Below are 27,164 nucleotides of genomic sequence, written 5' to 3' on the forward strand. Positions count from 1 at the left end.
GTGTTTCCCGAATCATTGATTTTAGTTTGTTAGACACCTGGTGTCATCACTGATTTTCAATGATCCATTCATATAAGTTTCGACACTGTTGCTTTTCGCGCCCAATGGGACCAGGAGATAATAGAAATTGGCATACGTGACCAACTCGTGTTATTCCGGGACAAGCCGAATAGCGACTCGGGCCTCCCTCATGGCCATTTTTGCGACCGGGTTCCGTCTTAGCGCAAACGGGCATACCCAAAACAATTGTCAACTCGTTGCGTAATGGTTCACGTATATTTCCCAATATATTATATATATTTCAGATGCAATTTAATGCACATCGGGACGTGCGAAGTTAAACAGTATGATTGAACACATTTAACTGTGCCTTGGGTATATTTTAGATGCAAGACATATGTAAAATCAAAAATTATTTCTGAGGGATTCTTTGACGAAGAACTTAAAATCATACGCGCATTCTGAGTGGTTTGTCGTATTTTCGCACATACCATTCATCGATAGGGGGACGAATCTTCTTGCCGGTTACGGAAAGGGGCGAGTGGTGACGAATGAGAAATTGGTTATTCTCTGACGTTGACATTCCATATTTGCATGGACAGTACCATATTAGGATATGAAACATACTCCCACAGAACTGACCATGAGGAAAAGTTAAAATTCTGAGGCGGAATGCAAGCTTATAATTCAGTGTCACATGTTCTCCTAGTTTAGGAAAGCACCACGATGTGTGCGGGCATAATGAAAATCACCCGCAAGGATCGAAGGTGATACTAGAAACAGATTTATCGATGGAAACATGCAATCAACCCGCGATCTTGTAATGGACAGGAAAGATTAAATACGAGAGGGTTTTGTGTTACGTCGCGGGGGCGGGGTGTAAAGCGTTTGGGATTGGGGAGGGGCATAAATTAAAGAATTTACTAACGTTAATATAGATTGAATGTTTTGAAAAAGTCTTACTTGTGCATTTTGGGCTCTCGAAAACAATAGAAAGAATGAGAATTGTTTCCTATTAGCCTGTCTTGGCGTATGTTCTGTCACCTTTATCAAGCATTATTCTTTCTCTTGCCTTTAATAAAGATGCTACTTCCTGTATTGAAATGTCGCCCAAGTTTAGTGAGTGAGTGAGTGAGTGAGTGAGTGAGTGAGTGAGTGCGAGTTAATTCCTCTGTAGTCTTATTCCAGCGAGATCAGTGTGAGGCACGCCAATAGTTGAATCAAACCTGTGTCCATTTTAACCGCTGGCCTACACATCATTTTAAGAGCAAATACCAAATCGTGATCCACATGGTTGTTTGTGATAACTAGCGAGCATACCTACCAACAAAACAGTACTATGTGTAAAGTGAGTGAGTGTGGTTGTTCGCCGCTTTTAGCAATATTCCATCAATACCACGGCAGGGGACACCAGAAATGGGCTTCACACATTGTACCCATGTCGGGAATTGAACCCGGTCTTCTGCGTGACGAGCGAACGCTTTAACCCCTAGGCTACCCGACGCCCCTGTAAACGTCTGATAGATAATTTAAAATATATTTTCTTTGCGACTTGAGATGATGAATCCTCTGTGATAAAACAAACAAAACTTGATAATTAAGAACACGGAGCACGTATGACCCTTTTTACACAATTCTTTTATTGAAAGAGGATGGTTTTGGTTGGATGCTCAATAAAATATGTATATAACGCCCGTAGAAATATAGAGTGGAACAACTCCTTTCGAGGTCACTGTGATTGGTTCATGCATGTCACGTGGTACTGGAACTCAAACACAAATCACGCCTTTCCCTGCTGAAGTCTCGCCCCTGTTGGTGAATTGGAAGTTTTTCTCGGCTTTTGTAGGAATGCTGAAACGTCAAAAAATATATTGATTTAAAAAGAGCTTTTTTTATCAAATTAGGAATAAGCTGATTTAACATATGTGTTCACAAATCATATATTGATAATCAGGAACTTACCTTTGTGAAGATTAAACAGGTATTAGATGACCAATGTGGCTCTATGCATATGCTATGGACAGTGCGTAAGTATATATCCCAGATTGTTTTAAGGTGGCCCAATTTGCAGTAGCGATAATGATGTCATATTCATTCTCTTGCTGTGAACCAACAAATCGTATTCGGAAATGAGTGAGTGAGTGAGTTGGACTTAACGCCAATGCAGATTCTAACCCGGAATCCCCAAAGGGTCAATACAAATTATGAGGTAGGGCAATGGAAAGGATTTGTATAGCTAAATTCTATATTTTAGTCATTATGATGAGGAAAACTTATAAAAATAATGTTTCTACACTTAATTGTCACTCATCAACAAAAAGTCATTGGAATAATGAACCATTGTCGTTGCAGATTCCGCCGGGACTAGAAACAGACATAGTCTTAAACAATATATCGACTTAATGAAGTTCGCGTTGACCAAGTTTCATCAAATGTGTTATAAATATGATTAATCCGTCATTTACCTAATGTAAAGGTTCACTGTTCACTTTCTCTTGAAATCTCATTGGCTTCCTTCTGTACAATGGCGTTGACTAGTGCCCATCTCCTCTCGTCATCCTCAGACTGAATTTCCGGCCGGAATCCGGATCGCTTCCTCTTTCCACTGTCGCAAAAAATGTAGTAATGAATTAAGTGTTTTCGAATACATGAATTAAAACCTAAATTTAGAAAAAAACCTTTTAGTATGTATTGGTTCATTTTCAGCAATATATGTCTTGAAAAGTCGTTCCATTAAATGCCTACAGTAAGACTGATATTAAAGACATCGTGGACATGCATCAATATTTTGATAGGCATGGTGTTATGAACACGTAAGGAATTAGCCTTAAGAAAAAAACAGTTTGCCGTATACACACAAAGACAATATGATATATTGTAAACAAACCATACAAACATGTTACGTCACAAAGTGTTTCAGATACATATACTGACGCACAAACGAATCAATCATATTTATTAGTCTCGGTAGCACAAGTGTAAGTGCATGTATTGTGTATGCATTTTACAGCCTTGGAACGTGTTCAAGTAAGACACATTGAAGTTGGCCCAATTTGATCATGCAGTCAAGTATTTGTTTTGGAATACTGTGAATAAAGAGACAAAAAAGTAGCCCTTAAACGTCGTTACAAGCAATAAAGAAGTTGTTATCCATAAAAGATGTCATGTTTTCAAATCACAAACATGACAATTTTTATGGACTGTTATATCGTGACGGTTGGTTGTGTTAGTATAGTGGGCATTGTAATACACACGTGTTGTACAAAGGGAACATGCAGACACAGTGAAGGACGCATATAGGGAGGAGACAGGTCAGGGATTTCTCAATACAAAGTGCTTTGAGTTACATATACATATACATGCACACACAGTAGTCATTTAAATAATACACGTTTTTTTGCATTGAGGCAAAGTAACAAAATCCCCAACACCAGAGCGCGAACCTGCTATAATGCAACACAATGTTCGACCGTATTGAGGGTATCGCCACCCAGCGTTAAGTCACACACTGTATGATGCTGTAACCGTAAGGTCAATCATAAAGTAAAGACAAACGTCCAGTAAAGTCAATCACTCAATAAAGGCATTCATACAATGAAGACAATGACACAGAAAGGCCAATCACACAGTAAGGCCAATCATACAGTAAGGTCAATCATACAGTAAGGTCAATCATATAGTATGGTCAATCATACAGTATGGTCAATCACACAGTATGGTCAATCACACAGTAAATAAATCATACAGTATGGCCAATCATACAGTAAGGTTACCATAATAAAGACAATCATACAGCATGGTCAATAACACAGTAAATAAATCATACAGTATGGCCAATCATACAGTAAGGTTACCATAATAAAGACAATCATACAGCATGGTCAATCACACAGTAAATAAAGCATACAGTATGGCCAATCATACAGTAAGGTTAACATAATAAAGACAATCATACAGTATGGTCAATAACACAGTAAATAAATCATACAGTATGGCCAATCATACAGTAAGGTTAACATAATAAAGACAATCATACAGTATGGTCAATCACACAGTAAATAAAGCATACAGTATGGCCAATAATACAGTAAGGTTAACATAATAAAGACAATCATACAGTATGGTCAATCACACAGTAAATAAAGCATACAGTATGGCCAATCATACAGTAAGGTTAACACAATAAAGACAATCATACAGCATGGTCAATCACACAGTAAATAAATCAAACAGTATGGCCAATCATACAGTAAGGTTAACATAACATAAGACAATCATACAGTATTGTCAATCATACAGTAAGGTCAATCATACAAACAGACGCAGCTACAGGGCGACATTCTCTTAACAGCTTATCAATAGAGCAGCAATATTTCACCACATTCCTATTATTACAAAACAAAAGGTGAACGGTCTCTATGTTTGTCGTTCGAAGACGATATTCACAGTATTATCTCCATACAAATATGCACAAACAAAGAGACGACATTACAGATATATACATACAGGTAGAACACTCTATTTATCCGTATAGATTAATCAATATCGATTTTCAAAAAAACATTCAATTGAGAACACGTCACACATTAGTACCCATAGTTTGAGTGAGTGAGTGAGTATGGATTTACGCCGCTTTTAGCAATATTCCAGCAATATCACGGCGGGGGACACCAGAAATGGGCTTCACACATTGTACCAATATCGGGAATCGAACCCGGTCTTCGGCGTGACAAGCGAACGCCCCACCCATAGTTTGAATATCTGGGACAAAAGACTCAGTTTCTATCACGAAAATAATCACACAAAACACATGAGTAACGCGCGGGTAACATATTCGGGCATGGTATGACACATTATACACACAGTACAAAATGTGTTTAGATCTTGAACACAAACTTTAACTCGTTCCTTGTCCCATAATTTTGACATTGTGTTTAGGTATTGTTAAGGCTGTGAGACGACAGCTCATTTCATATGTTTTGACCTAAATGCGTTTAACACACCAAATTCGCATTCCGTTTAGCATATAGACTCATCCCTAATCATGTTTAGATCTAAACATGTCTCGCGTGTGTACATTCTTAACACATTGTTTACAGCATAGACACATCATTGTTTACAGCACACACTCCATACCACGCTCCCAAAGGAATATCCCTTTTAAAACCAAACACAGATAGTCGAGTTTGATCCGACGTAAAGGGTTGAACACATATACGCACAGGGCAAGACGTTGCCATGGTGACGCTGTACGGTGGACGTAGAACACGTGACATCACCACGTGATATCGCCACTCGTGACCCAACAATGGTCCCACACGTGACCGACCGACAGGGATACCTACATACTAAGGGGGTCATACTGTCCATGGGCAACCATGCCGCCACTTTGTACCAAGGCCATCAGGGCCTGTAACTCTGCTATTCTCTGATCGGATGATGACCGCCTGATTCTAAACAAAGTGAGAGACACATCTGTTAACCATGGTTACTGGAGGAATCAAGAAATAATCACACAGCAATGAGCGCAGAGCTTGGGACGATGTTCCTATGTGGGTAAGCATCTGTGAGAGGCAACTTAGCGTTTTGCCGCTTCGCTGACAGTCACAGCAGCGAAGCATTTGTCCATGTGCGCTGTGTCCAGCGTTTAAGAAGTCCTCTGAAAGAAAATGAATGAATACGACATCCTGCTGTATTGTGACGATTGTCTGAAAGAGACATAAAAAGTCAGACATTAACGTAAGCAGGGTCCATTGGTCGTAATGACAGCACATCCCTCCCTTAAAAGTTAGACAAGAACGTTAGCAGGTTCCATTGGTCGTAATGACAGCACATCCCTCCCTTAAAAGTCAGACAAGAACATTAGCAGGTTCCATTGGTCGTAATGACAGCACATCCCTCCCTTAAAAGTCAGACAAGAACGTTAGCAGGTTCCATTGGTCGTAATGACAGCACATCCCTCCCTTAAAAGTCAGACAAGAACGTTAGCAGGTTCCATTGGTTGCAATGACAGCACACCCCTCCCTTAAAAGTCAGACAAGAACGTTCGCAGGTTCCATTGGTCGTAATCTTCACACTCCGAATGGCGCCCTAAATACGATGGAAAAGGATGTGTGTATGTGTGTGTGTGTGTGTGTGTGTGTGCTGTGTGTGTGTGTGTGTGTGTGTGTGTGTGTGTGTGTGTGTGTGTGAGAGAGAGAGATAGGAATTCGGTGATTATTTATATCAACTACAACGCAATTGGTTGAGATTAATATCATACAGATCACGAGTGTTGCATTGATATATGATAATAATAATAATAATAATAATAATAATAATAATAATAATAATACATCATGCAGGACTGCATGCAGTATATAGGCATACATGTGTAGTGGTACACAACCAGCATGCGAACTGTAACATTGCCTCGTGCACAATTATCAGTAGTCCGGCCAACGACAATCTAGGTTTACAAACTGCCACGACCAAGATGGAAATGCAAACAAAAAACGTTTCCAAACATCATTTATAGAAATGTTTTACGGGCATCGTCGAGAAAAAGATCGCAACCAGTATTGATTAAACATATTACCTGGTTCAGAAGAAGTGCCTCGTTTTTAACTTTTTTGACCGAAACTCTCCTTGTATAATTTTTTAATCACGAAAGGTCAATTTGATCTGTGATTTCAACATTGGTAGGACTACTTTGTGTCCCCTCTATCACCAAATGCTAACAAACCTATTGACTATATCGACCACCCCACACGCAACCTGAGCACAGCCGTTTCGAGGTAACCTTCCGCCAAGTGCAATCCATGCCAAGTATTCTGCCGCCTGCACGTCGGCTGACTGGCGTTTTACCCTGAAAGCAAACAGCGCCGAAACGCAACACCCGCTGTTAACATTTGCTACGCGATTTGTGATTGGATGACAGTATCAGCTGGTGCGTGGGCACTATTATGACTGGAACGATAACACATTTCATTAATATAAAGCGTTTTGTTTGTAGAAGACATGGTAACATCAGCGTCAGTGTGATTGTTTCTTTGTTTATTTGTTTGTTCACTCAGCAATTGTTCACCTATGATGACGGCGGCCTGTAGTTATTGAGTCTGGACCAGGCAAGCCAGTGATTGATATTGTGAGCAATGATCCATACCGTCGGGGTACTATGACACGCAAACAACCCAGTCACCGAGGCTGACCACCCGTCCTGTTTGTCGCCTCTTACGACAAGCATGGTTTGCTGGGGATCTCTTCTTAACCCTGGTAACTCAACACAGGTCAATTTGAATCTCACAAACATGTTTATATGGGATTTGAAAAAAATGGTTGTACAATGGAAAATGAAAAAGAATACACTGCAAGCTCTCGTCAACATAACTCTCCAATCACAAAACTATTCCATGAGGCGTTAAATATGTTATTACTTCTAAAAAGTGAATTAACAATATAATACACTATGATATGCATATAGAATTTAAAAAGTTACGTGCACATCATCCATCCTTCGCATGATCAAGACACCCGAAATAGAAACTATACACTAAAAAGTAGAGAGTAATAAAACATAAAGCTATGAAATGATATTTTACACAGCATCTCATTTGGAGCCCTTTTGTTATACAACTAGTTAGAGCACACGCAACATACCTATTTTTAACATCCGGAAGTCCCCTGGCGTCTGTCAAAGCTGCTAATAAAAGGGAGAGAACTACGACGAGGATTGAAATTCTTGTGTTGTTCATGTCGTCTGAAATTAAAGAAAACAAAATTACATGAAGACAAATAACAGTCATAAATTCACAAAAAGGTGTTTTCCTCAAACCAGACATCTTATTAGAAGCAACATCGACGTGTCCGGCATGCATTAAGGTTACGTATACTATACTATTTGTTCTCGGTGCCTTAGGTTTGGTACCTCCCAATCTGTTGAATTACATTGGGAGAGTATCCGGGTTTGCTACCAGGAATACAGCCCTTCTGACAATCTGGGTAATGCAGACGGCTGCAGTGTTGGGGAGGCGTCACATTCTCCGGAAAGTTCTGGGTGGGTTTGACTATGCAGCGCTTCCTGGGAGAAGTCCCATTCGCTGTCTGGGCTGCCTGTAGAGGGGGCCAGCGCCCTGAGCTGATGATGAGCCTAACTAGCCTGACTGTGCCAGGATAACCCAAACCCTCTTTGCCAATTTAAATTTTTTTTTTTTTAAATTTTAATCTGTACATAATAATTAAAGGCTATATTGCTCATATTTCCCCACCACTCAGGGGCATGCTCCTGCCCTTACGATAACAGGATCATTGTGCACTCAAGAATCCTTCTCAGCTCCTTTGGGATCACACAACCATAGCTGCCTGTTAGGCGCTAGATGGTCAACAACCACCATCTCATCCTACCGGGTACCCGTCCACTGCTGGGTGACCAGAGGCACAATTCGAACAAAATTACTTGCCCAAGGAGACGCCACATGTGTTACATGTGCTTCAGCAATATAAGGATGTGTACATAAAACGTGGCATGTTTTCACGCATTCACGCGCTCTCACTCGCACACCCACCAACTCACTCACTCTCACTGATGGAGATTAAAATCACAAATAAAATTTTACATATTTGCGCATGAATGTAAACTTGTAGGATATGTATTCATCTTGAGCAAACTTTCCTTTTTTTCAGAATTTGCATTTGATAGATTTAAGGGAAAACAAAATATGATATAGCGATCCAGCGAAACTCGTGACGAACGTAATTGGAGAATTGCATGTGTTCCTTAAAAGGTCAGAACAACCATAAAGTTCTGAAATGAAAGAACCCCGTTATAGTAACTGTAACTCTTTATCTAAATATATTGCGAAGCACCGTTTCTTATGAGAAATGGGTAGAAGGACGCCAAATGATTAGTTTTAACAATGCGGAATGGACATATCAGTATTTATTACTGGCCCGTGAGTGAGTGAGTGAGTGAGTGAGTTGGGTTTAACGCCGCTTTTACAAGTATGTCCAGTCATATCACGGCGTGTCAGCTTAATGTGGGAGGAAAGCCCGAAGTGATGCAGGTCTCAGACGTTTACCACTTCGGTGAAACCCACTAGCACGGGTATGGTGCTGACAAACCTAGAAACATAATCGGGGCGAACCGGGATTCGAAACCACAATCTGCGGGAACAAATTTCACGAACAAATATTGAAAACTCTCAACACCCCTGGGCTTATTCAACGACATTGCGTATAGGGATTATAGATCACTGAAAGGAGCCTTGTCAGTCGATGACCCTAGCAACCCTGTTGCTAGGCTGACGTCACATGGCATTGTTTAGCCGATGGATCTTGAAAATAAATTCACAAATTACGTCATAGGGTATTGTGACGTGATTGTAAGCTTTGTGGTGCAGGACCCCCTTCCGCAAGGCGATCGTAGCGCCAGGACACTTGTATGTCTAGGTATATTGCATTAATTGATGTCCAGCGCTACGATAACTTTCTGAAAAGGGACCATGAATTATTAAGGTGGGCCGTTGCATGGTATTAAATCCATCCATCTATCAACTTTTGACGTGTTTTAAGTATTGTTTTGTTAAACTCAGTATGATTATGCCGTGGATCGCGACGATGCCTGCCCATGTTCACTCACGACATAGAAATTCTAAAACAAGTTTTAAACGGCGAGTAATAAATAAAGACTAAACTCGACCCCCGTGTAGTACCAATTTAATGCAACTCGTGAATAGTTCTAGTTACCAGAACTATTCACTTGTTTCATAAAATTGGTATTACACGGGAGCTCGTTTAGTATTCTATATATCACATATGCCCGCATAGTTCATCAGTAAATATGGCAGATGCCCATCAAAGAAATGTGATGCTTCATTGCAATGTGGATGTGAAGACAAACGTACCACTGCTTCCTTACATTATGGATGCGAAGACAAACGTACCACTGCTTCCTTACATTATGGATGCGAAGACAAACGTACCACTGCTTCCTTACATTATGGATGCGAAGACAAACGTACCACTGCTTCCTTACATTATGGATGCGAAGACAAACGTACCACTGCTTCCTTACATTATGGATGCGAAGACAAACGTACCACTGCTTCCTTACATTATGGATGCGAATACTATTAATTACTATTATAACTTAGTAGGAATCATACAATGGACTTGTCTTTCACAGATTGGAAAGGGTTTGTTGCTTTTATTTAGATACGAAATCCATTGTACGATTCCGACTATGCCAGAAGCATGTGTTGATGAATCAAGGCCAATTTATTAATACTCAGATACCACATCTATACGCAGACCATGTACCCGTGCGGACAGTGCTTTACAGCTACAAAAACAAACCAACGTTCTTGAAATTGTCTGTGTACCACTGGAATTGGAATAAATCTAAACAAAAACTAAAATTATTGGTGGAATATTGAAAGTAAAGCCACAAAACCTTTTCCATATCCAATAGAAATCTCTGCATAAAGAAGAGTCGATTGTACGATTCCGACTATATCATGAGCATGTGTTTATGAATCTCTATCAAATAGTAATGATACCAGGTGTTCGCGAAAAGGTTAGCGTATATCCTTCCCCACCGGTGGCACCCATCACATAGCTTGTCATACAGTATTGTTAATAGGTTTTAGTGACTCTTTATGCATAGACGTAGATATGAAACACACGAGGCGATTGACTTACCTTTGCATGTGTTTTTGACCAGGGATACAATGTGTGAAGCCAATTTCTGGTGTCCCAAAAGTGATGATACCAGGTGTTAGAGAAAAGGTGAGCGTATCCTGCACCACCGGTGACACCCGTCACAAACACATGCAAAGGCCAGTATAAAAACACGGTACCACATGATACATGCACAAAAGGGAACTGTGTTGGTTACCAGTTCGTCAAATTTGGAAATGTCATCCACATGTCTCCCATAATACGTTTTGAAAGCTGTATTAATTAAGTCCTTGAATATTGCAACCTGATAAAAAAACTTTGAAGAAAGAGTCGTTTGAAACTCTTTGAAACCTTCGTAGAAAGAGTATGGTCAATTGTACCTCAAACGTTCCTCAAACAGTATTTGATACTTGTAGTGACTCAAACTGCTTCAGGTAATATATAGCATCCGGCATTTACACATTAATGCGTTCCGCGAACACCTGGTGGCATAACTAATCTTAGGTGATCCCTTTATGTAGCCACGACCGCTGTCTTGCCTTTTACGCCAAATTATGGAATACTGTAAGGGACATTCTCGCGTTTCCATAGGTCGAGATCGCGAGAATGCGAGATCGCGAGAATGTCCCTTACAGTATTCCATACCAAATGGATTTTTCTATCACTCATCGAGACTGGTTAGTCTCTGGCGTTGACGTTTTATGTTTTAGCTTCTGAAATTACCATTTAATTTGCATAGTTTTTTCTGTCTTTTCACCAGAATCGACTAAAATGGGAATCTTTGCTACTCATTTGTTTGGTCTAGACTTGATTATTTACAGGTTGTCGGGATATAACCGGGAAATTGCTGGCTTGTGTTACACAACATTCGCTCATTGGCCTGGGTTAGCTTCATTGCCGTGCCTTCTACAGGCATCGACTTTGTGCGAGATTCCTCTCTAATACTGGCGAAGTCAATACGGATATGTCACAGTTTTAACCACTAAAAACATTATCTACTCAAACTGAAAATATAAATGTTTCTTTCGCCCATAAAGATTAAATAAGTTTTGAGATGACATTTTTATATCCGAAGATGAAGTGTAAACGCCATCTCCTCTTAACGCTTCAGCTAGACTATGGAATGAATGCCGGATGTCCAGGAAATCAGGTTTTATGTGAAAAGTAAGGGATTTCAAAACAAAAGAAGCTTGATGCATTCCAGGCCTACTCAGAGGCGCAGTTGTCTGGTGATTTTGGCAGTTTTATTAATATTTTCACAATGTACCTTAAAAACCTGTGTCCCCTAATGCGATAAATCGGGCGAGATTTCCCGAGACTTGGCAGATGTGTGGATTCAGCCATGATTGGGCGACGTTGTATTTTTCCTGTCAAGTAAATATCTTTAGTCGTATTGAAAGTTCAAATCTCCAGTTGGATCCTTACACCGATATAAGAAAGTCACTGCCTAGTCGTTACATGTATATTTGATACAACAATTTCAGGTGAACGAAGTCTGTGTCAAGTCAACATGTGTGATAATCCCTGTGGGAATTTTGTTGAAAGTTTTAAAGTATAGGATTTGTATCTACGTTAGCATACTGAGTGAAATGAGAAGTTAAGTTTTCCGCAATTGTCGCATGTTAGAAAGTTAGAACAAGACCGGCAACCACCGGTGTAGTGAGCAGAAATGCTTTGGTTCTATACCAAAATACCTTCCTGGCGCTCGGTATAAAAAGGGAGTGGTCGGCTTGGAATCGGCTTAATTGAGTTGTTACACCACCCCTCTTGCGTGCATCCCAGGCCGCGTCATACGAAAAGACGTTAAAAGATGTTACTTGTTGTTACCCAGCCTGGCGCTCGGCATTAAGGGACTGGTTGGTTCGGAGTCTTCATGTTAAACTGCAGTATGATATCTCAAGGGCTAGCATTATACAATCGGCACTAGCACAAGCAGCCACACACACGCACGCACGCATGCACGCGCACGCACGTGCATGCGCGTAGCTATACAAGTGAAATAATCTTGAACGCACCGTTAAACCCCATTTCACCCAGAACAAGACAGAAGCGCTCACTAATAAAGGCAGCGGTCGCATTCAGAGAAGTGGAAAGGACGAAGTGAACATATAAAGAGTGAGTGAGTGAGTGAGTGAGTGAGTGAGTGAGTGAGTTTGGTTTAACGCCGCTTTGAACAGTATTACTGACGAATCTTCCATCATCGCGATACCCAGTAAAAGTTTATAACATGCTGTTCTATCTGGATCAAAATGCCAGTCACTCACGCAATAAAATTAATTGGGCAACAAATATCAAAATCACCCTTTTCAGTTTAGGCCTTGGATACGCATGGATGGATCAGGGTGTTGGAAATGTCAAGATGTTTATGTCATTATTACTCCAAAGAGCTAAAGATTGTTTTCAGCAAATGTGGATAGAAAAACTAAGAAATAGCAAATGTACATATACCTATTCTCTCTTCAAACAACAATTTATACTCGAAGAATATCTAATATCTGTTACAATAAAAAAAAATCGAGTATCGCTAGCGCAGTTCAGAGCAGGATATTATGATTTAAAGATCTATAAAGGTATATTTAAAAAGTCTTAATATCTGTACATCTTGTAACCTTAACGTTGTAGAAAATGAGTATCATTTTATGCTTGTGTGTAAACTCTATCGTCAATTAAGAAACAAGTATATTCCAAAGTAGTTTATAACTTACCCAAATATTAATTTGTTTTGCATACTCATGTCAACTTCAAAATACTTTATTACAAAATATTGCATTGTACATACATCATGCATTGTTAGTTAGAAGAAACACCCATACCTTGCTTGTAAATACGTTGAACTTATGGGGCTATGGCAATGAATAAAACAATCTGAATATTGCTGAACAGTATTGCAGTTATATCACGGCTTGTCAGAAAGGAAATCCCGAAGTGGCGCAGGCCTCAGAGGAATTCAAAATACTAATAAATCTAGAATCACAACCATGGTGACGTCAGATACTGGGAAAACAGAACAGAGGCATAAGGTAAAAAGAAAAAGGGAGCGCGAGTTTAAAAAGTTTAAAAAACCTCACCTACATGGTTTGAACGTGCCAGTCACCTCCCCGTACCCTGAATGCCTGATAGAGAGGACCGGTGAGCCTTTATCTAATTATCCTCCCAATATGTGACCTCATTTAAACAAGGTCAAGAACTGAATAACTACCCCCTTTTAGCCTTGATTGAAGCGCTCTAGATTTACTGCCCTTTGAAGCATGTACATTTTACATGTTCGTGATCACAGAGAGTTCTGTAAACACGTTGTGCAGGTTTCAAGACGCATACGAGTCAATGGTCAAGTGTGACATTGTTTGCATTGGTGTGAGCGGATTGGTATATTGTGCCCGCCTCTTATATAGGACCAACCACGAAATACTACCGAGAATTCAATAACTACTGACAAACACTTCTGATATTGTTAAGCTGATAATGATGGAAATAAAGGTTTAGTTTAGTTTGCTTGTTGCTTAAAGCCGCACTGCAATTGTCTAGCTATATGACAGCGGTATAGAAATAATCGAGTTTGGACCAGTAACCCAGTGAGTGATAGCATGAGTATCTCTCTACGCTACAACGACACGAACACAAATACTCAATGCCTACCCTCCCGATCCATTTAGTCGCTGCTTCATCGCCGACAATTACAGGTTGCTGGGGTTCTATATTCTAAATCAGAATCCCTCTTGGAGACAAGCAAAGGTTGCTGGGGATCTATATTCTGAATCGGAATCCCTCTTGGAGACAAGCATAGGTTGCTGGGGATCTATATTCTGAATCAGAATCCCTCTTGGAGACAAGCATAGGATGTTGGGGACCCATATTCTAAATCGGAATCCCTCTTGGAGACAAGCATAGGTTGCTGGGGACCTATATTCTCAATTGGAATCCCTCTTGGAGACAATCATAGGTTGCTGGGGACCTATATTCTAAACTCGAATCCCTCTTGGAGACAATCATAGGTTGCTGGGGACCTATATTCTAATTTGGAATCCCTCTTGGAGACAAGCATAGGTTGCTTGGGACCTATATACTAAAGCGGAATCCCTCTTGGAGACAAGCATAGGTTGCTAGGACCTATATTCTAAATCGGAATCCCTCTTAGAGACAATCATAGGTTGCTGGGGACTTATATTCTAAATCGGAATCCCTCTTGGAGACAATCATATGCTGCTGGGGTCCTATATTCTAAATAGGAATCCCTCTTGGAGACAATCACAGGTTGCTGGGGACCTATATTCTAAATAGGAATCCCTCTTGGAGACAAGCATAGGTTGCTGGGGACCTATATTCTAAATAGGAATCCCTCTTGGAAACAATCATATGCTGCTGGGGTCCTATATTCTAAATAGGAATCCCTCTTGGAGACAATCATAGGTTGCTGGGGACCTATATTCTAAATAGGAATCCCTCTTGGAGACAAGCAAAGGTTGCTAGGGACCTATATTCTAAATAGGAATCCCTCTTGGAGACAAGCATAGGTTGCTGGGACCTATATTCTAAATCGGAATCCCTCTTGGAGACAAGCATAGGTTGCTGGGACCTATATTCTAAATTGGAATCCCTCTTGGAGACAAGCAAAGGTTGCTGGGGATCTATATTCTGAATCGGAATCCCTCTTGGAGACAAGCATAGGATGCTGGGGACCCATATTCTAAATCGGAATCCCTCTTGGAGACAAGCATAGGTTGCTGGGACCTATATTCTAAATCGGAATCCCTCTTGGAGACAAGCATAGGTTGTTGGGGATCTATATTCTAAATCGGAATCCCTCTTGGAGACAAGCATAGGTTGCTTGGGACCTATATTCTAAATCTGAAGCCGATTCAACGCTCGGTGCCCATTGTTACAACTCTCAAACTCTCAATAGCCTATCGCCGCGCACAAGAACTCAATCCCTATCCAAATCCATGTGTATTGGGGGCACGGTAGGCCTCGCAATTCGCTGTGCAGAGTTGCATTCCTTAGGCGTGCAAGAAACATATGGCCGTTGGTTCGAATCAAGGTTCGTCCTTATCATGTTTCTGGGTTTGTAAGCACCATACATGTACTCGAGGGTTTCACCAATGCGGTAAACGTCAACGACCTGCATCAGTTTGGTCTCTCAGCCCACATAAACCTGACATGTAATCATATAACTGAAACACTGTTCAAAGCTCGACCACTCCCAGTGAATCCATGTATAAATATAGCAACTTGTTGCATACATTGTCCTAAAAAAATGTACAATGTAACTTTATCCGCGTTTCTTTTTATCCAAGTCATTCAGTGTCCTTTCATGAAAGAAACATAATGAGTGATGTAAACTCTTGACCAGCGACACAAACATCTCCTTAGCTGACAAATCTGAATATAGATCGTACTGCTTTAACGGTTGCCTTTCGTGCAGTGCTTGCATGAAGGAAGTAGTCAACCTGGGATAAATGGAGAAATATATCAACAGGGAGTTGTTTTAGGTCGATATCTAGTCATTGACACTAAATGGAGTCAATTTGTAAATATAAGCGACAAAACTGTTTCCAGAATCAAATTCAAAGATGTATTCGAAACATGCAGTGCGGCGTGACTCTGTCGTTTAACGTCGCCAACAGCACGGTTAACCTGTATATCTGTCTGTGGCGTCAGATCCCTCCGCGGACTATTCATGCGGACTACATGTATTCAATGAGTACTGGTGCCTTTGCTAACTGTTATGATGCCATGGAAATAAGGTGTTGCAAACTAAATTGTACCGAATTGATATTTTGGATATAATATTTTTTAGCCTTCAAGTAATCATGACTAGATATAGTGTGTAATGTTCACACATCATGATATTTAACAACCTATTTATTGCAACAGCAACAAGGTAATCATTGCGTATATTGCGACCAGTCCTTGTTTTAGCCCCTTAATGCCGAGCGCCAGACAGGGTAACAACAAGTACCATCTTTTAACGTCTTTTGGTATGACGCGGTCGGGGATCGAACCCCGGACCTTCCGCTCTCCGGGCGGACGCTCTACCACTAGAGCACGGAGGCGGTCTAAGCCGTGATAACTGGAATACTGTTAGGGGCTTAAAACCCCACTCACTCACTTAAACTACGTTAGGTTCCCTGTATTGACTGCTTGTAATATGCAATCTTCATAGGGGATGATTTGTCATAATGGCTGTATAAGAGGTATACGCAGGTATAGCCTGGCTGATGTAGTGTAACATCGTACCAAACACTCACACTATCAATCACTGGTAATCAAAGCAGTGGGACCTAATACATCTTTCACGTGAAACCAGTAAACTAAACAAGTATTAAAATACAGCTATGACGTCACCCTACAGTTTCAGCTGTAGAAATTCTATAATAAACAGACAGTTTACTGACCTACCTTCTGAAATGCACAATTTAAGCTTAGCATTAGTTACGAATGTACTACTACGATCAAATTGCACGAAATGCACGTGCAGTACGAACTTACGGGATAGTTAAATGCAGCACGAACATAACATATTAAAGTTTCTCAATTACAAATGTACTACATGTAAGTTCTTCGCAGCATATTTGTGTTGCATTTATTTTCATTTCTTTATGGATTTACTTTAACTTTCGGGTTGTATTTTAACATGATTACGCATTATTTCATTGTGTTATTAAACTGAAGCTGTAGCTTAAGCCATCACGCGAGACCACGCGATACCACGAGAGACCACGCGTGACCACGGGCGATATCGGTTCATAACGAAACCTATATGATTTGAGACCCTTTCTCAAAATATCTTCCCCCCCCCCCCCCCCCCCCCCCCCCATCACCCCCCACCCCCCAACACACACATACACCACCCCGCACACCTACACCCTCCTATTATCAAATGTTCATTCCCATTACACAGTGGTACAATGACAATAATACGTTTTTTTCTCTTTATTTACTAAAGATTGAGATGTCTCAAGTCTCATGGGCAGTAACACCATACCATGGCTATGTGGGCCTCTGTATAAAACACGCGAAGGAGATCCGCGCAATCGGGTTTCATCAGTTAACACACATTGAAAGAGGATCTACCTCTTGTGATCCTGGAACCATCTCCAGTTTATTACCATGAAACAACGAAGAGGAATGTGTGACAGTAGAAGGTAGTTCTGATAGTTCGCTGATGTTCCACACTGATATTAGCTCATACCTCGTTTGAATCTTTGGCATGAGTGAGTGAGTGATTTGGGTTTCACGCTGCTTTTAACAGTATTCCAGTTATATCGCGGCGTGTCAGCTTAATGTGGGACGAAAGCCCGAAGTGATGCAGGTGTCAGATGTTAACCATTTCGGTGAAACCCACGAGCACGGGTATGGTGCTGACAAACCTAGAAACATAATCGGGGCGAACCGGGATTCGAACCCACAATCATAGGTTTCTGTCGTGCCCAAGGGACGCAACTCTGCACAGCGAACCGCGGTGCCTTAGACAACTGGGCCACCCGTGCCCCCCTTTGGCATGAAACGGGGTAATGGTTGAATAATAATCTGGAGTTATTTATAGTGTACCACTTCAAACATTGTTACCTTTTTAGCATGATAATGAATATGGTATCATAATTGGTTATATATATACATTACAATTTCCATGCCATTTGATAAGCTCACCAAGCTATTTTTTGCATTGTGTTCCCATAGACCGAAACAAATAATTAGTACAGGCCCATGAGCGGATTACTGTGTTTTGATTGGCTGAAACAAGGTGGGCGTGGCTTGTGTTGCATTATTGCGCCAGACAATGTCACTGAATGTTTGTCCGTAAATGATTAAATGAGCAGTCTGGGAAGTTATTATTGTAGACGTATTCCAAGTAACGTAAACATGTTTTTGCGTTTATGCAGGTTTAAATGTAAAAAATACTGTGCAAATATTTTTACGTTCATAAACAAAATGATTCAGGTCTTAATTAAACCTGTTCAGGGGACTAGGTCTCACGTGACTTTATAATCCTTGCGCGATTATAGAAACATGTATAACAATGGAAAATGAATAGTCTATGGTGTGTTTGTTTATGTATCAATAGCAATAGTCAAGCTAAATAACGACGGCCTGTAAATATTCGGGTGTGGGCCTGTCAAGCCAGTTTTTGATATTACGAGAAATGTCGGGTGTACGATTAAACGCCACCATTTCACCGAGTCTGACCACCCGATCCTTTAACTCGCTTCTTATGACCAGCGTTAGGACCAATTCTAACCCATGTTACCCACGAGGAACGTCAATACCTTTTCATTTTTATCGAAGTAGAAATAAGACATTACTGACAAACTGTCCGTAAACACATTGTAATTGTATAAACAAAGACACATAAATCACTTCATAAACAAACATAAGCTACGGCGTGTCGTATTTTTCATAACGTTGCAGCAAAAATGCATTTATCGTCAGTTTGAGACCCAGCTTCGCACCGATCATGACACTTTGTCTAATTATGATTTTATCTCTGTCAGCCTTATCCCACAATCCTTTGATGTCATCCATGATCATAATTCTTTGTCCGTCATTACCAATCAAAATTCTCATCTGTCAGCATCAATCAAAATTCCTATCTGTCAGCACCAATCATAATTCTTTGTCTGTCATTACCAATCATAATTCTTTGTCTGTCATTACCAATCATAATTCTTTATCAGTCAGGACTAATCATAATTCTCTATCAGTCAGCACCAATGATTATTCTTTGTCTCCCAGCACCAGTCATAATCCTTTGTCTGTTATTACCAATCCTTATTCTTTATCAGTCAGCACCAATCACAATTCTTTGTCTTTCAGCACCAATAGTAATTCTTTATCTGTCAGCACCAATCATGATTCTTTGTCTGTTATTACCAATCCTAATTCTTTATCAGTCAGCTACAATCACAATTCTTTGTCTTTCAGCACCAATAGTAATTCTTTATCAGTCAGCACCAATCATAATTCTTTGTCTTTCAGCACCCAAAGTAATTCTTTATCTGTCAGCACCAATCATAATCCTTTGTCTGTCAGTGCCAATTACAATCCTTTGTCTGTCAACCCTCATCATAATCCTTGTGTCAGTCAGCCCTGATCATAATACTTTGTCGTGGGTTTCGCTACAGTAGTAAGTATCTACGACATGGGTCACATGTGCTTTAGATCGACTCAGTGGCCTAGTGGATAGAGCTTCTTCCCAAGGAACAGAAGATTGGAAGTTCGATACCCTGGCCGCGTCACACCAAAATAAATTAGTGTATTTGCTGTTACGTTAAACCCCCCACCTTACCTTCAACAACTGACTAAATCTTTCATTTACACCCCTTCATCCATAAAATAACATCGCAGTTGGCATGCGACAAACGGTTCGAAAGTCTCAAATGGTTACAGAGTGTATGAAATAACAAGCTATAGCAAGGAATCCAACTATCACCTGTGATCTGGTGTCAACCAACGCATGCTCCTATAACTCCTGCATCCTGCAAACACTGACTCGGGCGTACATGTTCCCCATCAGACGTAAAGGTACTAATTCCAGTGACTCACCATGTGACAGAAATGACAGAGAATGGCAGAGAATGGCAGAGAATGGCAGAGAATGACAGAGAATGACAGAGAATGGCAGAGAATGACAGAGAATGGCAGAGAATGGCTGAGAATGGCAGAGAATGGCAGAGAATGACAGAGAATGGCAGAGAATGACAGAGAATGGCAGAGAATGGCAGAGAATGGCAGAGAAAGGCAGAATGACAGAGAATGACAGAGAATGGCAGAGAATGGCAGAGAATGACAGAGAATGACAGAGAATAGCAGAGAATGGCAGAGAATGACAGAGAATGACAGAGAATGGCAGAGAATGGCAGAGAATGACAGAGAATGACAGAGAATGGCAGAGAATGACAGAGAATGGCAGAGAATGGCAGAGAATGACAGAGAAAGGCAGAATGACAGAGAATGACAGAGAATGGCAGAGAATGGCAGAGAATGACAGAGAATGACAGAGAATGGTAGAGAATGACAGAGAATGGCAGAGAATGGCAGAGAATGGCAGAGAAAGGCAGAATGACAGAGAATGACAGAGAATGGCAGAGAATGGCAGAGAATGACAGAGAATGACAGAGAATGGCAGAGAATGACAGAGAATGACAGAGAATGGCAGAGAATGGCAGAGAATGGCAGAGAATGACAGAGAATGGCAGAGAATGACAGAGAATGGCAGAGAATGGCAGAGAATGGCAGAGAAAGGCAGAATGACAGAGAATGACAGAGAATGGCAGAGAATGGCAGAGAATGACAGAGAATGACAGAGAATGACAGAGAATGGCAGAGAATGGCAGAGAAAGGCAGAATGACAGAGAATGACAGAGAATGCCAGAATGGCAGATAATGGCAGCAAATGGCAGAATGGCAGAGAATGGCAGAGAATGACAGAGAATGGCAGAGAATGGCAGAGAATGGCAGAGAATGACAGAGAATGGCAGAGAATGGTGCCTGTTGTATAGGAGACATACTTGGAAACAATACCATTACCAATTTTAATATCAAGGCTTCTGTCCTTGGAAAATTAAATTTGGATTTTTCATTGTGATCTGCAAGTAAAGCATTGTACAGTACAACAAAAGGATGCAAAATCGGACCAGTTTGGTCATATTTAGGATTTTGTTAGAGACACTCTTCTCTTTTTCTTTAAATATATTAAATTTCTGTTTTTTAATTGGGCTGAAGTAGACCGTATATTTATCAGATTAGTTGAAAACTTGAACTCCAAATTCTACCTGGTAAAAGAGGCGGTTCGGTTCGACGACATCAACGGCATCAAGCGACCCTGGTCGGTCTTGACGAGCGGTTTCTTGTACACAGATAGAATTAAATCCTTAACATCTTTAATCCACATACTCATTATTAGTTTTAGATTTGAGTTCTCGATACATTTATATGTACATAACTAATGCTTTGAGTAGATATTCAAAGAGGTGTTGTCATGCATGATTCCTTGCAAACACTAACTTCTTGTTCTAACTTCTTACATAACCTCTACCTGTCACACTGGCTCACACAGAGTGTATTCATTTGTCGATGTCAAAGATATGTCAATACTCGAATCACGATCAACAAATTATGGATGTAACGACAAACAAAAGATCGTAACTGAGGCTTGAATATATTTTGCGTTCGGCAAAAGGCCTTCAATTGGAATCACCTTTAATGCCAAAGACACCTTCGGTTTCTAAATCAGTCTCACTTGCCACCCCCATACAGTCGGATATGAAGGACTTAAGCGGGGGCACTGTTGGCCCAGTCGTCTGTGGCGCCGTGATTCGCTGTGCAGAGACGCGTCCCTTGGGCACGACAGAAACCTATGATTGTGGGTTCGAATCCCGGTTCGCACCGGATTATGTTTCTAGGTTTGTCAGCACCATACCCGTGCTCGTGGGTTTCACAGAAGTGGTAAATGTCTGAGACCTGCATCACTTCGGGCATTCGTCCCACATTAAGCTGACACGCCGCGATATAACTGGAATACTGTTAAAAGTGGCGTTAAACCCAACTCACTCACTCACTCACTTAAGCATTCACACTAAGAAGTACGTTGGTGGCCCTCTCCATCATAGGCTAGCATCACGCAGTACCAGCAGCCAGATAGACCTGTACCCAGCTTAGGCTGGTAAAGGTGTTAACCAGGAAAGAGTATTCTACCGCTTACTGAATTTCAGGGAAAATTCTATTTTTTTAAACCCAAAACCTGCATCACTTCATGCTTTCATCCCACATAAATTTAACACGCTGTAATTGAAATGAAATACCCTTCAAAGCGGAGATAAAAACCAACTCATTCACTGTGTTTAATCCGATGTGCAGACCAAAATGTGTTGACTTATTAGTCATGTGTTTCTCAGACACTTTTCCAACACAACTGCCACACATTCATATTGTGTTGAACGTAAACTTTCCTGTTTGTGTTCAATACAAAATGTATCTGACACACATATAATTGATTTTCTTTTCAATAATATCTGTGTCAGTTATCATCTGTAATCAACCGTTTAAGGCATTAGATATCACTATCTGACTAAAGATATACAGTCAAACACCGTTGTGTCGAAGTTAAAGGGGCCTACGAAAATACTTCGAGTTATGTGAAGTTCGACACAACCGAACATGATGTATAAAGAAGGACTACGCAGGGACAAAGCTTTTACTTCGAGAAAACCGTAAGTTCGACACCTCAAAGTTCGACACAACGGTGTTTGACTGTATCAAATATATTCCCAAATTATAATGTATGTTATCACATCTGAACTGTTTAAAAGTTAGTCAGTGCTGACACACCAAGCAATACCATGCTCGTATACATTAAGATACAAATATCGATTTTCCAAAACGACGCCTAAGAATTGTTGTTATCCAATCTTGTGATAATTTACATATGAGTTTATTGATTTTCCTAGTATTCCAAAAGGTTGAGTCCAATTTGTTTCAAGTCTTTCATTGGAGATTATGACATGAAACGTTTACGTCAGTTCGAATGACGGACATCATATGTTGTGAACTTTACAGCCATACCCACTTGTGTAGAGTGACGACAGTCGGCAGTGTGAAGCACGAATATGATTGACATTTGACAAAATGAGAATTGGAAACTGTAGTGATTTGAAAAGACCCCAACCCACTCACCAATGATTTTGAACTAATTAAGACGTAAATCTGATTCATTCCTCTCTCATCTTTCCATCATTGCACTTCGTTAGGTGCTAACCTAAGGGCATTCATTAATCTAAGAGATACTCCATGTTAATATGCTATCTCTTCAAGACACATTTTCTGGGATATTGTCTTAACACTAGCATTTACATCTGAAGATAAGTATTACAAGTTGTCAATAATATATAGGACCATATACGAGCTGATCAGTGATTAGAATTAGGAATTATTCTTCAAAATACCAATCAAGGTACATTGCTATATGGTTGGAGAAACAAATAGTGTTGACGCGAGATTGTAAGATCTACAATGCTTCCGTTACCATGGCAATATATTGCAGTCTAGAAATGAACATGCTCGACTTTATTGATAGTCTTGTCTAGTGCCGTTGAATACCTGGGCCATTAAACGTGATTAGTCCTAGATACATGTGTTGCCTTTATGGAGACGTATATACCAATGAAGTTTAAACGTTTTACTTATCTATTCGATAAGAGGGACACATAAGTGTGTGAGTGACTTTGGTTCAACGCTGCAGGATTTCAGTCAGTTCAGTGAGCCTTTGAAAGTGATGTTGGTCTCAGACTCTTACATCCTAGTTTTACCTACCTACTTTGTACATCATTTGCTTGATAACGGTGTTAGAATCTACGCCGAAACGTCGCCCAATTGTATGAAGAAGTTGCTCATCCATAACAATTTTGTCTTAGTTACCATTCCATCTTCTAAATGCCACTCAAAGAAGTTTTACATCATTAGTCAAAGCTACGAAAATGGTATTGGTCCTGACAAACCAAGAAACAATCAGATCGAAACCGGGATTCAAACTAACGATCATAGGTTTCACAACTCTGCACAACATCATGTGTCCTTGGAACTAATGGGAACACGCTGAAAGTAGATATAGAGTTTTGGCTTTGTCGAAGTTGAATTGAACCGATGAATTCAAATCTCAGTTATAAGGGCGTCGGCTATTACGGTATGTCAACTGAAAGGAATTGTAAAGAAGTCATTTATTATTTCCAAGGAGATGCTTGTGATTAGGTGTGTAAAAAGTTAAAGTAACATGATAAAAGTAGATTAAGAATATTATTTTTTTCACAATAGAATATAAGTGACAAACCCCTTTCCATAGCCATAAGAAATATCTGTTTACAGCAAAGTCTAATGTACAATTCCAACTATGTCATTAGGTTGTGTGCATGAATCAATATCAACAGTGATGATACAAGGTGTTCGCGAGAAGGGAGCGTATCCTGCCCCACAGGTGGAACCCGTCAGAGACACATGCAAAGGCAAGTCACCTACAACACACGGGAACATTGGTACATGTCAAAATAGGGAATTGCAGCAGACATATTTTTCGTCGCTGATGCGTCAAATTTAGAAATTTCATCCACGTGTCCACCATATAACGTTCTGAAAGCTTTACTGAGGCCTTGAATGTTGTAACTTTGGTCCATCAACCTTTCAGCAAGAGTCGTATGGCGATCTTTGAAATATCCGAAGAAAGATCATGCTCGAGTATACCTCAAAAGTTGTGAAATGTGAACACCAAAGGCTGAAGCTTCTGGAATATTATTCGGCACAAAGGGAAAGTTAGCTGTTGGAAAGTTGAAGTCATCCCTCTTGTCAGACAGTCTTTCTGGCGAATCTCTTGTCACTCTGAATGTTTATGCACACACCTAAATATGAAACAGATGGGGCGGTCTCGCTAGTCTTCTTTATTTCCAGTTCAGGTGGATAAATCAGTGGAAGGGAAATGGCTATTTGATGGTTATTGGACTATATCGGATCATCGACACACCGGAAGCTTAAGTTACACTTCTTGTCAAGATTACCTTGTTTTGACTTAGTCAATCCAAAAGACATTTTCTCAGGATGTCAGAGGAAACATGGAGGAATGATCCCGCTTCCGTGTGCTCGAATCAAATAAAGTAAAGTACGGCTATAACGAACTCCAAGGGACTACTAATTTTAGTTCGTTATAACCGTAGTTCGTTATAAGCATATATACAGCATAACTACAGCAAATAGTCGGGACCAAAAAAGTAAGTTCGTTATATCCGTCAGTTCGTTATAAGCGTGTTCGTTATAACCGTAGTTTACTGTACTCCCCTTTGTTGAGAGTTTGGTTTGTCAGCCCCTAACCTGTAATCTCAATCCGACATCGCATTGCGATTAACTCCAATTACGCTGGACCGCCGTGATATAACTGAAATAATATTCATTGCGGCGTACGCGATAAACCCATCTCACTGCTTCGGTTTCAAGATAATAGGAATCGCCTTATAATTACCATGTACAGCTGTATTCGCCGTGTCCGTTGACAATTTCCTTGACATACCGTATAGCCAGATATGAGAAATTGTTAACCCTTAACTAAAAACCGGGAAGGTTTTACTTGTTGTACAATGTCGATTAAGATTCATGATTGTTTTTACACAATTAATTTATACCTGATACGTGACAATCAACAAAGGCAAATACAATTAAAGAAAGGTTAATAAACCGTAAATTCCTATCAGATAGAAATGAAAATGTATTTCGCTTTCTATTTTCTCGTGTTCAAACATATGGACAATGTCACACACATTATAAGGCTGTACAGTAAACTAAGTTTATAACGAACACGCTTATAACGAACTGACGGATATAACGAACCTACTTTTTTGTCCCGACTATTTGCTGTCGTTATGCTGTATATATGCTTATAACGAACTACGGTTATAACGAACTAAAATTAGTGGTCCCTTTGAGTTCGTTATAACCGTAGTTTACTGTACTTGAGTGGAAGGCAGTGACTGGTTCACCTGATATATAGGACAGGCTTACCCCTGTGTCAGATCATTGCAAGTGAATATAGTATGACCAGTATAAACTAATCTGAAAAGGAAAGATGCTAAGTATCCCTCATCTGTCTTATGTGTAACATGCAAGGAGAAATCTCGTTACATTTAATATTGCTCCATTAAGCCCGGTCACGCACGTTTCGTGTTACGCTGTGCGCTGGGCGTCACACTCAGAAACTTGATGTCACATTTCTACAGCACATCATACGAAACTCAGTAAAACATTTGAAGGCATGCATAACGATGAAATTGCATATACTAGTATAGCATAATATATTTTAAACTATATTGATACACGGTCCAACCTTAAACTTTTATATACAACATCCCTCTCTTTAAAATCCTTTAAAAAGTATTTGTAATCCATAAAATGTCACTATTCACCAGCCAAATCACCTGTAAATTTATATTGAAGTTGTATATTAATATATGATAGGTATTTGAGAATTTGGGAGTTTTAATAAATAATCCAATTAGAGAAAGGCTTATACCATTAAAGGTAAAAGCAAAGACGTCATTCCGAAATGCCATATTCTAAATGTGTGTGGACATCCTCATTGTGAACTTGCACACTCAGAAGAAATTTTAACAAATCACCCAAGAATGAAATATATGAGAAATGTGAAAAGAAATCGCCAGTTCAGTATTTTTTAACGGGTGTGTATGCTCCTTTGGTTACACGAATATCCATGTGAATAAATAACTATTTTCAAATAAAACAAAATGATCAAACATTTATCATTACACGAAGCGAATGACGGACAAACTTGTGAAGTTCTGAGAACGATTGACAAATTGAGATGTGGACTTACCTGTGTTTCTCTTCCTTCCTGCAGCTAGCACCAAAGTCGGTTCTTCTTGCAATGGATGATTGTCAGTCGATCAGACTTTATATCCCCCAAACAACTCCCTTGGTACGCGTGCAACCTCACACGTAGAGAACACACGGGGGTGATAATT

General features: G+C 40.1%; 1 protein-coding gene across 1 annotated transcript; it reads right to left on the minus strand.

Annotated features, from left to right (window-relative positions):
* Positions 1–1,617: 1,617 nt before the first annotated feature.
* On the minus strand, positions 1,618–27,164 carry LOC124151319. Its single transcript, XM_046523721.2, has 6 exons — positions 27,017–27,164; positions 7,639–7,738; positions 6,725–6,847; positions 5,346–5,453; positions 2,466–2,605; positions 1,618–1,851 (listed from the first exon to the last, which is right to left on the minus strand). The coding sequence occupies exons 2-5, from the start codon at positions 7,731–7,733 to the stop codon at positions 2,479–2,481; spliced, it is 453 nt and encodes a 150-aa protein (XP_046379677.1). The 5' UTR covers positions 7,734–7,738; positions 27,017–27,164; the 3' UTR covers positions 1,618–1,851; positions 2,466–2,478.

Source organism: Haliotis rufescens, unplaced genomic scaffold, assembly GCF_023055435.1.
Source record: "Haliotis rufescens isolate VD_foot unplaced genomic scaffold, xgHalRufe1.0.p SCAF_111, whole genome shotgun sequence".
Taxonomy (NCBI): Eukaryota; Metazoa; Mollusca; class Gastropoda; order Lepetellida; family Haliotidae; genus Haliotis; species Haliotis rufescens.